The 12,939-nt window shown below is 38.4% G+C and overlaps 1 protein-coding gene across 2 annotated transcripts in view; it reads right to left on the bottom strand.

Moving 5' to 3' along the window:
* LOC126162646 (CDK5RAP1-like protein) overlaps positions 1-12,939 on the bottom strand; it is a 125,413-nt gene that overhangs the window by 34,091 nt on the left and 78,383 nt on the right. For both annotated transcript variants that reach the window (XR_007535092.1, XM_049919283.1), the window contains exons 7-8: positions 8,098-8,247; positions 1,840-1,980 (exon numbers count right to left, since the gene is read on the bottom strand). Coding sequence is in view for 1 of the 2 variants with exons in the window: in XM_049919283.1 (XP_049775240.1) it covers positions 1,840-1,980; positions 8,098-8,247 (291 nt within the window). In the remaining variant the exon portion in view is untranslated. The remainder of the gene's footprint in view (positions 1-1,839; positions 1,981-8,097; positions 8,248-12,939) is intronic.

Below are 12,939 nucleotides of genomic sequence, written 5' to 3'. Positions count from 1 at the left end.
ACAGAAGAATGCTGAAGATTAGATGGGTAGATCACATAACTAATGAGGAGGTACTGAATAGAATTGAGGAGAAGAGGAGTTTGTGGCACAACTTGACAAGAAGAAGGGAATGGTTGGTAGGACATGTTCTGAGGCATCACTAATTTAGGACTGGAGGGCAGTGTGGAGGGTAAAAATCGAAGAGGGAGACCAAGAGCTGAATACAATAAGCAGATTCAGAAGGATGTAGGATGCAGTAGGTACTGGGAGATGATGAAGCTTACACAGGATAGAGTAGCATGGAGAGCTGCATCAAACCAGTCTCAGGACTGAAGACCACAGCAACAACAACAACAATCTATTCTAAAGTCATTTCTTGAATTTCCATGGAGAAATCTCTCTTTAAAAACTAGTAGCCTCTAAAAAGAGGTAGTTGCATGAGTGTGATTAAAAATAATGTGTTCATTAATGTTAACACTAATCATGTATTCACAATACATCTTGTAAACTGACTCATTCCACTTCATCTCAATAAAAAAAACTGTTCAAATGCTCTGTGGATTAGTAACTAACTAAAAGTGTGCTTCTGTCAACACTATCAAAAAATGTCTCTAAGTCTATAAATGCTACAGAGATGGGTTTGCCTTTCTTTAACCTATCTCCTACGAGAAGTTGCAAGGTTAGTATTATCTTGCGTGTTACTACATTTCTCTGAAACCCACACAGATTTCCCACGAGGATGGCTTCTACAGTTTTTTCCATTCTTCTGTAAATCCTGTATTTTTATATTTTCTGCTTCTGTTGATTGAATTCAGTATCTCCTGTGTTTTTCAAGGAGTTCAACTAGTCCTTGTCTTTTTGCCCAGGTGATCATCATCTACTTTCATTATTTCATCCTTCAAAGCTACCCATTCATCTTCTACTGTATTTCCTTCCCCAGTTTCAATGCAACATTGCCTACCTCTTTCTGAAACTCCCAACAGCCTCTGGTTCTTTCAAATTATTGAAGTCTCACCTCCTTAGTTTCATACCTGTTTGCAGTTTCTTAAATTTTAATCTACAGCTCATACCTAATAAATTGGGGTTGGAGTCCACATCTGTCCCTGGAAAATTCTTATAGTTTAACATGTAGTTTAAAAATCTCTGCCTTACCATTATATAACCAATCTGAAACCTTACCATGTCTCTAGTTCTTCCACATATACAACCTTCTCACATGATTCTTAAACCATCTTTTTAGCAAAGATTAAATTATGCTCCAAGCAAAATTCTACCTGACAGGTCGCTCTTTCATTCCTTTCCTGTAGTCTATATTCTCTTACTATTTTTTCTCTCTTACTCTTGCTACTATCAAATTTCAGTCTCCCAGCACAACTGAATTTTCCTCTCCCTATCTGAATTATTTCTTTTATTTAATCATACATTATCTCAATCTGTTCGCCACCTACAGAGATAGCTGTTGCCATATAAACTTGTGGCGGGTGTTGGTTTTGTGTCTATTTTTGCTATGATAATGTGTTCACTATACCATTCATAGTAGGTTACCCATATTTCTCTTTTTTTAATAATTATTAGACCTTTTCTGCATTACTGCTACCTGATTACATAATTATAACCCTGTACTGACCTGGCCATAAGACCTGTCCTGGCTGCCACTGCACTTCACTAATTCCCAGTACATCTAATTTCAACCTAGTTTTCTAATCCCGCAGCACAATTAAGGGATCTAACATTCCACACACTGATTTGTAGAATGTTAATGAGAGTTACAAAATATCACTAACTGGCTGTGGTTTTCTGAATTTCTTAACAACTAAAATCTAAGATTTGCTTTGCAGTTTCCATGAAGTATTGACTCACCAAAACTGCAACGTAGTCACCAGGCACAACCTGTTTCCTCTGTGATGACATCTTGCTTTGAGGGATTTCTGTAGCAGGAAAGATAACTTTGACATTTCCATCATTCCTTCCAGCTAAATTCTTCACTGACCTCTTACTTGGCTGTAACCAAAATGAGCTGGTTATTAAAATTGACTTCATAAAAAATAATTACAGTAACTTGAATGGCTATCACAACGTTGATCAAATTCAGTCTAAGTTAAAATGACCAAAGAGAAAAATCTGAATGATAAGGGTGGATATGTTACATTTAAAACATGTACAGAAAGCAACAACCATGACAAAATACACAGAACAGAGTGTTACTGGAAACTCCACAACAATAGCTGGAGTGCTGAATGAAAGAGACAGTGCGTACATTAAAGTAATCAAGTATCATGAAGTAAGAAAGAGGACATTATGGAGTAAATATGTGAAAATAAGACTGAGCATGCAGATAGTACTTGATACTTCATGGAAGATAAAAAAAAAGAAATAAGAAAACAGAAAAAAGTAACATGAGTATGTTGTATCCTGCTACTAGTGCATGTGGGTGTGTGTGTCCTAAGTATAGTGTCTCCACATGTGTGTACTTAAATCAACTGCCAACTGTATCAGCGCGGGCTAGCCTCCTGTAGAAAGCATGCACATGGCACAATCTCTGCTTGTCTTGTTATGTGTGAAGTCACGAGAGGCTTATGTCCATTTTTGTTCACAGGTTTTAAATAAAGCCATATTTTTGTTAAAAAAAAAATAAAAAAAAGAAATGAGAAAAGTAAAGAAAAAAATGACATCCAGAAGGTGCAACATAAGTGATAAACACAACAGCAGATGTGAGCTGTACAAACTAAAAGAACATGGTGAGACTGACACAGTGCTGCTCCGTAAGTATATAGGTGCAAGTCACCAGTAGGCAGCACAGCGAAGACTGTGACGTGTGCACACTTTATACAGGTGGCACCTAGTGGCCAGCCCACACTATAGCAGTTGGCTCCTGATTGAAGTACACACAAATGGCGACACTACATTTGGCGCACTCTCACTGACATACCCTAGTAGCAGGATACAGTACAGTACAGTGAAACCTTGCTTAACGACCACCTCCCATAACGCACAACTCGCATAACGAGCGAAACAAAATACTTGCTCAACAAGCGATGTTTCACATAACGAGTGACCACAATGTAGTGTGACTTCACCAGCCGTTTACATGCAGTGGAGAAACATTCAAGAATATAAACACCTTTCATTGTCGGCAGCAGCATATGAACAACGTCTTTAGTACGTACTTCTGTTTGGGTTTAGTGCTCTTTCTGTTACAATCTTAGTACTGCTTGTGATCACACATTTTTCTAAACTTCAGTTCACACAGTGTGATTTTGAGTGCAAATTTTAATAACCTTCATAGAAATGTGCCCAAAGATAAAGCGGCCAAGAAGATGACATAAGAGAAAGAAAATGACCTTAGAAATGAAATGTAAAATCACTGAAAAATGTGAACGTGATGTGAATGCTGCTGATTTAACATGCACTTACAATTGGTCTACATTAACTATTTGCACTGTCCTCAAGAACAAGGGAACAAGGACGCAACTTAGTAGATAGGTGCTTCAAAGGGAGTGAGAAGAGTACCTAAACAATGGTTTCGTATTCTGGATGTTGTCAAAAGGTTGCTCCTTATAGAGATAAATGAAAATCAATTACAACGGGCCACTATTAATGAAAACATCATTTGTGAGCAGGCAAGAATGATTTTTGCTGACCTCATTGACACAACGCCAGGATCATCAGCAGCAGAAGACGTGTTTAAGGGAAGCTGTGGGTGGTTCAAGAAGTTTAAGAGTAAAACCAGCATCCACAGCATTGTGAGGCACAACGAAGCAGCCAGCTCTGACACAAAGGCTGCAGAGAACTTCTTCAGCAACTTCAAGGTGCTCATAGATTCTGAGGATTATCTGCTGCAACAGGATTTTTAATTTTGATGAGATGGATTTATTCTGGAAAAAGTGCCAAAGCTTACCTTGTAACAGCAAAGAAGAATGCATTGCCTAGTCAGAAGCCAATGAAAGACCATCTCACACTGCTATTCTGTGCCAATGCAAGTGGAGATTTGAAAATTAAACTGCTGCTTGTTTACCATTCAGAAATTCCACAAGCCTTCAAGAAGTGCAAAGTCCAGAAGAGCAGGTTAAATGTGATGTGGTGGTCTAACAACAAGGTTTGGGTGATGCGAGATCTTTTTTGTGATTGGATCAATGAAGTGTTTGGTTCTTCAGTGAAAAAATATTTGCATAAGATGAATCTGCCACTCCATGTCTTGCTTGTTATGGACAATGCTCCCGCCCATTCTCCAGGCCTACAAGAACATATCCTTCACGAATTTCAATCATATCCCTCAAGAATTTCAATTCATCAAGATCGAATTTCTGCCTCCCAATACCACTCCATTACTCTAGCCTATGGACCGGCACATTATTTCTAACTTTAAGAAGCTCTACACTAAAGCACTTTTCGAGCACTGCTTTGAGTTGACTGAAGCAAAAGAGTTTTGGAAATATCACTTTAACATTGTTGCCTGTGTCAAGATGACCTAAGAGGTGTGGGAAGGAGTTACAAAGAGAACTTTCACTTCTGCTTGGAAGCAGCTTTGGCTGAAGTGCATTGTCAAATGTGACTCTGAGTCATTTGAGTCACTACCTGTGGCACCTGTAGTAAATGAGATTGTGTCTTTAGTCAAGAGCATGGGACTAGACATGGATAACAATGATATCAATGAGAGTGTGGGAGATCACAGCCAAGAGATGACCACCAAAGAGCTTATGCAGTTTCACTGCATTTCACAGAAGGAAGCTGTGGAGAGGGCTTCTTCTTCTTCTTCTTCTTCTTCTTCTTCAGAGGAGGAGGAGGAGGAGGAGGCAGCAGTAACACCAAAGCAGCAATATTCTGGCACAGTCAGAGAAATGCTGAAAGCATGGTAATCGGTTGCATCAAACATTGAAAATCATCACACCATCACCCCAATAAAGCAGCGACTATGCATATTACAAATGTATTTGTCGATAATGCTGTCTCACTTTGTCTTGAAGTGTTGACAGAAACAAGTGACTATGGATAGCTTCTAGTAAAAAAGTATTAGTTACATATCTTGAATAATGAAGTACATAATACTGTATGCATAATCTGCTTTGAATAAATAGCATTAATAAGATAAAACTTTTAGTACTTTTTCTGCATGGAATGCATTATCATATTTTACATTAATTTATAGAGGATAAATTGTTTCGCTTAACAAGCGTTTTGCGCTATGGGTAAGATTCTGGAATGAATTATGCTCGCTATGTGAGGTTCCACTGCAACTGAGAGAAAAATTTTAAAGTTTCGAATCAATAACAGTCAAACTCAGTACTGTATGTAATTAGTCTTTCTTTCATGTCTTAGTGTGGCAAATGAAAAATGCACAACCCACTACCTTGAGAGCATTGCTGTAAATTAATTCCAATCAGTTTCAACATAATCATAAGAACATTTCATTTTAAATCTGAAGAACAAGTACATGAAACTGGGAAATGACCTTCGTTTGTATTAAGATTAATGCCTCATTACTTATTTGTTAACGTTAAGTTGGTGTGGAAGAGAAGCTTATTTCTCTGAATTAAGGAATGGTTTAAATGAACAATTCTGTAATTTCTGTGGCACACACACTTTCAACACTGTTTGAGATTTAACAGTCAGTCTGAATAGGTTTTTCTCTTATCTCAAACAATGTCAATACTCACATCTGTCCCAAACAATACTGGTACTTTACTATCCGTTCTGAAACTGACTCAAGTCACTGAATTATAAAAGTACATGAAAATAATTCTAATGATGAGATTGTAATTTCATAATGTTACTAACTGCACACTTTGAAACTAAGAGTACACTCCAACTAGTATCCATAGTGAACTGATGAAGCAGTCAACTGGCATGGTTAGATAAATTTGAATCTCTAAACAAATGCACAGCTGTTGTCTGGAATTAACAGCAAAATCGTGCTTGTAAATCGCAACATCCCAATTGGCAAAGGGAGAAGCAGAAGTCAGTCACAGCACTGCTGAAGAAATATATACAGGGTGTTTCAAAAATGACCGGTATATTTGAAACGGTAATAAGAACTAAACGAGCAGCGATAGAAATACACCATTTGTTGCAATATGCTTGGGACAACAGTACATTTTCAGGCAGACAAACTTTCGAAATTACAGTAGTTACAATTGTCAACAACAGATGGCACTGCGGTCTGGGAAACTCTATAGTACGATATTTTCCACATATCCACCATGCGTAGCAATAATATGGCGTAGTCTCTGAATGAAATTACCCGAAACCTTTGACAACGTGTCTGGCGGAATGGCTTCACATGCAGATGAGATGTACTGCTTCAGCTGTTCAATTGTTTCTGGATTCTGGCGGTACACCTGGTCTTTCAAGTGTCCCCACAGAAAGAAGTCACAGGGGTTCATGTCTGGCGAATAGGGAGGCCAATCCACGCCGCCTTCTGTATGTTTCGGATAGCCCAAAGCAATCACATGATCATCGAAATATTCATTCAGGAAATTAAAGACGTCGGCCATGCGATGTGGCCAGGCACCATCTTGTATAAACCACGAGGTGTTCGCAGTGTCGTCTAAGGCAGTTTGTACCGCCACAAATTCACGAAGAATGTCCAGATAGCATGATGCAGTAATCGTTTCGGATCTGAAAAGTGGGCCAATGATTCCTTTGGAAGAAATGGCGGCCCAGACCAGTACTTTTTGAGGATGCAGGGACGATAGGACTGCAACATGGGGCTTTTCGGTTCCCCATATGCACCAGTTCTGTTTATTGATGAAGCCGTCCAGGTAAAAATAAGCTTCGTCAGTAAACCAAATGCTGCCCACATGCATATTGCCGTCATCAATCCTGTGCACTATATCGTTAGCGAATGTCTCTCGTGCAGCAATGGTAGCGGCGCTGAGGGGTTGCCGCATTTGAATTTTGTATGGATAGAGGTGTAAACTCTGGCGCATGAGACGATACGTGGACGTTGGCGTCATTTGGACCGCAGCTGCAACACGGCGAACGGAAACCCGAGGCCGCTGTTGGATCACCTGCTGCACTAGCTGCGCGTTGCCCTCTGTGGTTGCCGTACGCGGTCGCCCTACCTTTCCAGTACGTTCATCCGTCACGTTCCCAGTCCGTTGAAATTTTTCAAACAGATCCTTTATTGTATCGCTTTTCGGTCCTTTGGTTACATTAAACCTCCGTTGAAAACTTCGTCTTGTTGCAACAACACTGTGTTCTAGGCGGTGGAATTCCAACACCAGAAAAATCCTCTGTTCTAAGGAATAAACCATGTTGTCCACAGCACACTTGCACGTTGTGAACAGCACACGCTTACAGCAGAAAGACGATGTACAGAATGGCGCACCCACAGACTGCGTTGTCTTCTATATCTTTCACATCACTTGCAGCGCCATCTGTTGTTGAAAATTGTAACTACTGTAATTTCGAAAGTTTGTCCGCCTGAAAATGTACTGTTGTCCCAAGCATATTGCAACAAACGGTGAATTTCTATCGCTGCTCGTTTAGTTTTTATTGCCGTTTCAAATATACCGGTCATTTTTGAAACACCCTGTATTTAACACTTATAAGCATTTAGAAAAAATTAAATTGAGACAACTGGGCAGGATTTGAAGATTTTCATTCAATGGATATGAAACAATTTTTCTTGGATCATAACTGCATTTCATTTTATGGGAAGTAACAACATATTTGAATAATTCCAGAAGGAAAAAGAGGTCAAGAATACAAACTGACAGACAGGAATCACTTCTGATCACACTTAAACTTTTTTAGTCATGTAGTGATCAAGTAAAATATGTTTCACATTTCCCAATGTTTCCTGCTTTTACTTTGTGTGAAAAGAGCAAATAGTATCCAAATCTGGTAAACCATATGTGTACAAATGAAAATGCTATAAATAACTAACAGCAGACACAGTGGAAGATAAGACATGCCTTAAACATATATGAATCTAAAAAAAAATTGTACTTTAGGTACTGATTTCCTTTGTACTTTCCATCTTTCCTGAACAGTCAAATTAACTTTAATTATGTTCTGATTTCACAGTGAAGTTATAATCTGCTATTAAGACACCAATTGAAAAGCAGATTAGTAAGATAATTGACATTTACTGTTGAGAAAATGTTAAATACTTACACCTTCCACTAAAACAAGCTCAACTTGTCCAATTTTCTCTTGGTTTAATTTGTAAACCTCATCACGAAATGCAGAAACCATTTCGATCAGTCGTCTTTGTTTTACTTCTGGTGGTACGTCATCATCAAACCTTCGATGAGCAGTCGTTTTCTACACACAAAAGGTAAGAGGCACATTAATACAAGAACTGAAGAAGCTGCTGATTATGCCACTTAAAATTGTCTACAAACAATTACATATAGCCAACAATTCTAAGTAATGTATTACACATATATCCAGTTCACAGTTACATTCATTGGTTCCTTACAAGCACTGAACAACAACCTATCTCACAGCACAAGGAAAACTGAAACACATTAAGTCAACTAACCGATTTACATCCCTACGTAAAAATATATTTGACTCTTAAATTTATACTGCATAAATCATTCTCAGGCCAGTGCTTATTATTTCATTGTGTTTACTGTGCGATTCATAGATTATATGTGCTAAAATTGATTACTTGTATCCCTCTGTGAAGCTGTTAATAGTTTATTTTAAGCTTCCTAGTTTTAATGGGCACAACATGGGAGCGATATATAAGAGACTGAAAAATATTCACAGATTCCCTGGTGAAAATTTATCCCTCGGATTTTCTTGGCATATTTTTATAATATTTGTGCAGATCATTTAATGGTCTATGTCCTAAGATTTGTCCACATTTCGCTGACTCCTTCGAACAGTGCCATAGCCCTTTGGCCACACTGAGTGAGGTGCTGCAGTGGTTACCACACTGGACAGGAGGATGTCAGTTCATACCTGCATCCAGCCATCCATATTTAGTTTTTCTGTTATTTCCCTAAATCGCTTAATGCACACAATAGGATGGGTCCTTTGAAAGGGCACGGCCAATTTCATTTCCCATCCTTGACACATTCTGAGCTTGTGCCCCATCTGTAATGACCTTGTTGTCAACGGAACATTAAATCCAATCTTTCTTCCTTTGACCACTGCAGCTCTCATTTGAAGTCTTTCAAAGTCCTCTATCTGTTGGATTTAATACTGGTCACATACACATTTAAGCAGTATTTCAATAGCTACATCAACATCTGCACACATACTCTGCAAGCCATCACATGGTGCACGGCAGTAGGTGCGCTTTGCATCACTACCACAAACATTTCCTTTCCTGTCTCATTCACAAATAGAGTGAGGGAAAAACAACTGCCTATATGTCTCCGTATGAGCCCTAATTTATCTTACCTGCATATTAATTATGGGAAACATATGTTGGTGCATTTACCTTCATTCTGCAGTCAGCTACAAATACAAGTTCTCTAATTTTTCTCCATACTGTTTTGGGAAAAGAATGTCATTTTCTCTCCAGGGATTCTGTAGTACTCACATATCAACTGAACCTACTGGTAACAATCTAACAGCACACCTCTGAACTGGTTCAATGTGTTCTCTGACCTGGTGGGGATCCAAAACATACTAGCAGAACTCAAGAATGGGTCCCACCACCATCCTATAAGCGATCTCCTTCATAGATGAGCTACATTTTCCTAAAATTGTCACAAGAACACAAAGTCGGCCATTCACATTTCCTACTACTGTCCTTAAATGCTCATTCCATTTCATATTGCTCTGCAATGTTATGCCTAAATATTTAATCAATGTGGCAGTGCCAAGCAACACACTACTAATGCTGCATTTGATTCTGGGATTGTTTTCCCTACTCATCTGCATTAATTTACATTTTTCTACATTTAGAGCAAGCTGTCATTCATTCAAACAAACTAGAAACTTTGTTGACGTCGTCTCATATCCCCCGACAATCAGTCAAAGACGACATCTTCCTGTACACCACAGCATCATTAGCAAAGAGCCACAGACTGCTACTTACCCTGTCTGTCAGACATTTCTGTATATAGAGAATAAGATCAGCCCAATCACACTACCCTGTGCCACTCCTAATGATACACTTGTCTCTGATGAACACTCTTCACCAAAGACAATTTACTGGATTCTATTACTTATGAAGTCTTTGAGCCACGCACATATCCGGGAACCTAGCCCATATGATCAGACCTTCATTAGCAGTCTGCAGTGGGACATCACGTGAAATGCTTTCAGGAAATGTAGGAATATGGAACTTGCCCGTTGCCCTTCATCCAGGGTTTGCAGGATATAAAGTGTGAAGGGGCATGCTGAGTTTCACACAAGGAATGCTTTCTAAATTGTGCTGATTTGTGGGCAGAAGGCTCTCTTCCATCTCAAGGAAATTTATTATATTCAAACTGAGAAAATGTTCAAGAATTCTGCACCAAACAGATGTTACTTCTGGCAAGTCCATTCTTTTGCCCTTCTTATATACAGGAGTCATCTGTGATTTTTTCCAGTCACTTGGGATTCTGCATTGGGCAAAAGATCTGTGATAAATGCAAGTTAAGTAAGGGCCCAATGTCTGTGAAATCAAATCTACATTCCATCCAGATTTGGCGACTTATGTGTTTTCAACTCTTTCACGAAATTCTCTTTGCCAAGGATCCATTTTAATATGTCCACCATATGGAAGTCTGTGTGACAGCCAAACAATATTATGTTTGTCCAATCCTCCTGCATGAATGATTTCTTAAAAGTAAAATTTAAAACTTTATGCTTTCTTTTGGTTGTCTTCTACTGGCACATCAGACTGGTCAACAGGTGACTGGATAGAAGCTTTCAACCTGCTTAGTGATTTTACATAGGGCTAGAGTTTTCTTGGGTTCTCAGCAAGATCTTTTGCTGAGGTATGACAGTGGTGGTAGTTGTCTGCTTCATCCATCGATCTTTTTAAAATTGCATGAATTTTTGCTATATTGGGCTGTCATCATTTGCGTGTTCTATTTTGAATCAAGAATGCAACAGTCTCTGCTTGCTCAGGATTTTCCAATTTTCTCACTAAACAAAGTAGGATCTTTTCTGTGCTTAATCCACTTCCTAGTGTCATACTTCTTCAGAGAAAGATTTACTATCAACTTAAACTTTCCCCATAATTCCTCTATGTCCATAATAGTGGAACTAAATTTTGTCCTTTGGTAGTCTAAGTGGGATGTTAAAAAAAGTTTATCTGCTATTTTTACCAAAAATCTCTTCTAACCTTATTGACAGATTTTACTTTAGTAAATGCTGTTGCTATGATGACATCTTGATCACTAATCCCCGTCTCTGTACTGATGCTGCCAATAAGGTCAGGCCTCTTTGTAACAACAAGGTCTAAAGCATTTGCATTGTGTATGTGGTATCAAACTAGCTGCTCAATGCATTTCTGAAAGACATGTTTGATAGCATTTCTCAAGATTGCCTGTCCACACCAATTACAATCAATCCATAGATATCCCAGTCTACATTCGGTAGTTTAAAGTCATCTCCAACTATGAGAGACATACAGTAATTAAAGACAGAAATTAATGTAAAAAAAAAGGTATTTTTATACTAACCAGGGGCAGCTCTAGCAAAATGTTACTCATGGAATACAACGTGCAATTACGGACTTTTGACTTAGAGGGACAGTAATCACAAATTGAATACGTTAATTTTTCACCTACATAATGAACTGTTTAAATATACTTAAATTTTATAATTAGTCATTTAACATTTTTAGGTATGGAAAATAAATGGTAATGGTAGCATTGGGAACAGAACCTGTACGAACAAATTTGCAGTTGGTGCACCTGACCACTGCGCTACCAAGCCAATATATAAATTACTGCTCAAAAATCCCTCACACTCCACATGTACATTTTTATAGAGCTTTCACCTTTTCTTATGGTCCACTCAGGTAAAATATTCCAGGAACTTGAAAAGGGCATCTACTCACATAGTTTGAGCCAAATTGGTGAGCCTCAGTCCACCCTTCCTGTTAGATTTACATTTGGAGGAGATTTAACTCTTTAAATCTCACTTTCTCATACACAATCTACTAAAAAATGGCCTCTTTAGCGGATCATCTACAGAAAACACTTCCATGCTAAAGTTACTCATATACTCACTTTTTTTAACACAATTAATAGCCTTTTGTCCTACAAGGATAGTAATCATAACTAAAGTGAATATATTAATTTTATGTATATCAATTGAACTGTTTAAATAGATTTAAATTTCATAACTAATTCTTTAATACTGCGAAGGGAAACACTCTCTCTCTCTCTCTCTCTCTCTCTCTCTCTCTCTCTCTCTCTCTCTGTGGTACCAGTGGGAAATGAACCCGTGAGCCCGAGCCATTGAAATTGCCAGTCAGTGAACAGGACCACTTGGCCAAGGTCCCACCACATCAACTGCTCCTCAAGAATCTCTCATGTTTTATGTGGCTCAACAAGACAAAATCTTCTTTGCATCAGGTTTCACGTTTTATGTGGCTCAAACAACAAGACAAAATCTTCTTTGCATCAGGTATAAGTAGGCACAGATCATCACTGGGGCAAGTGTAGTAATATTCATGGGAATTATACTGAGAAGTATAATATTACCTGCACTGTAGCAACATCTATGCAAGTTTATTGAATAAAGCACTAGATTCCATGTTTGTCCATGTTGAAACTGCAATCTCTGTTAATTAAATTCTTTGCCCCGCGAATTTTAACTGCTTCTTTCATCCAGAAAGATGAAGTCGACATTAGAATTTTGACATTTTCACATTCCACAATGAGACCAGTGTTGATGCTATGTTCTTCCATAGCAGATCTATTGGGCTGTTAACAACTGGAAGGGCATCTGACCACCTTGCACAATTAACATGCCAAATCAAGATTTAACAGGCCAACCCAACATAAATATGGGATAAAGACCGAAGAAGAAGAAGAATAAGAATAAGAAGACATT

This window comes from Schistocerca cancellata, chromosome 2 (genome assembly GCF_023864275.1).
Source record: "Schistocerca cancellata isolate TAMUIC-IGC-003103 chromosome 2, iqSchCanc2.1, whole genome shotgun sequence".
Lineage (NCBI taxonomy): Eukaryota > Metazoa > Arthropoda > Insecta > Orthoptera > Acrididae > Schistocerca > Schistocerca cancellata.
Note: the sequence above shows the minus strand (reverse complement) of the source record. Positions and strands in the feature narration are given on the sequence as shown.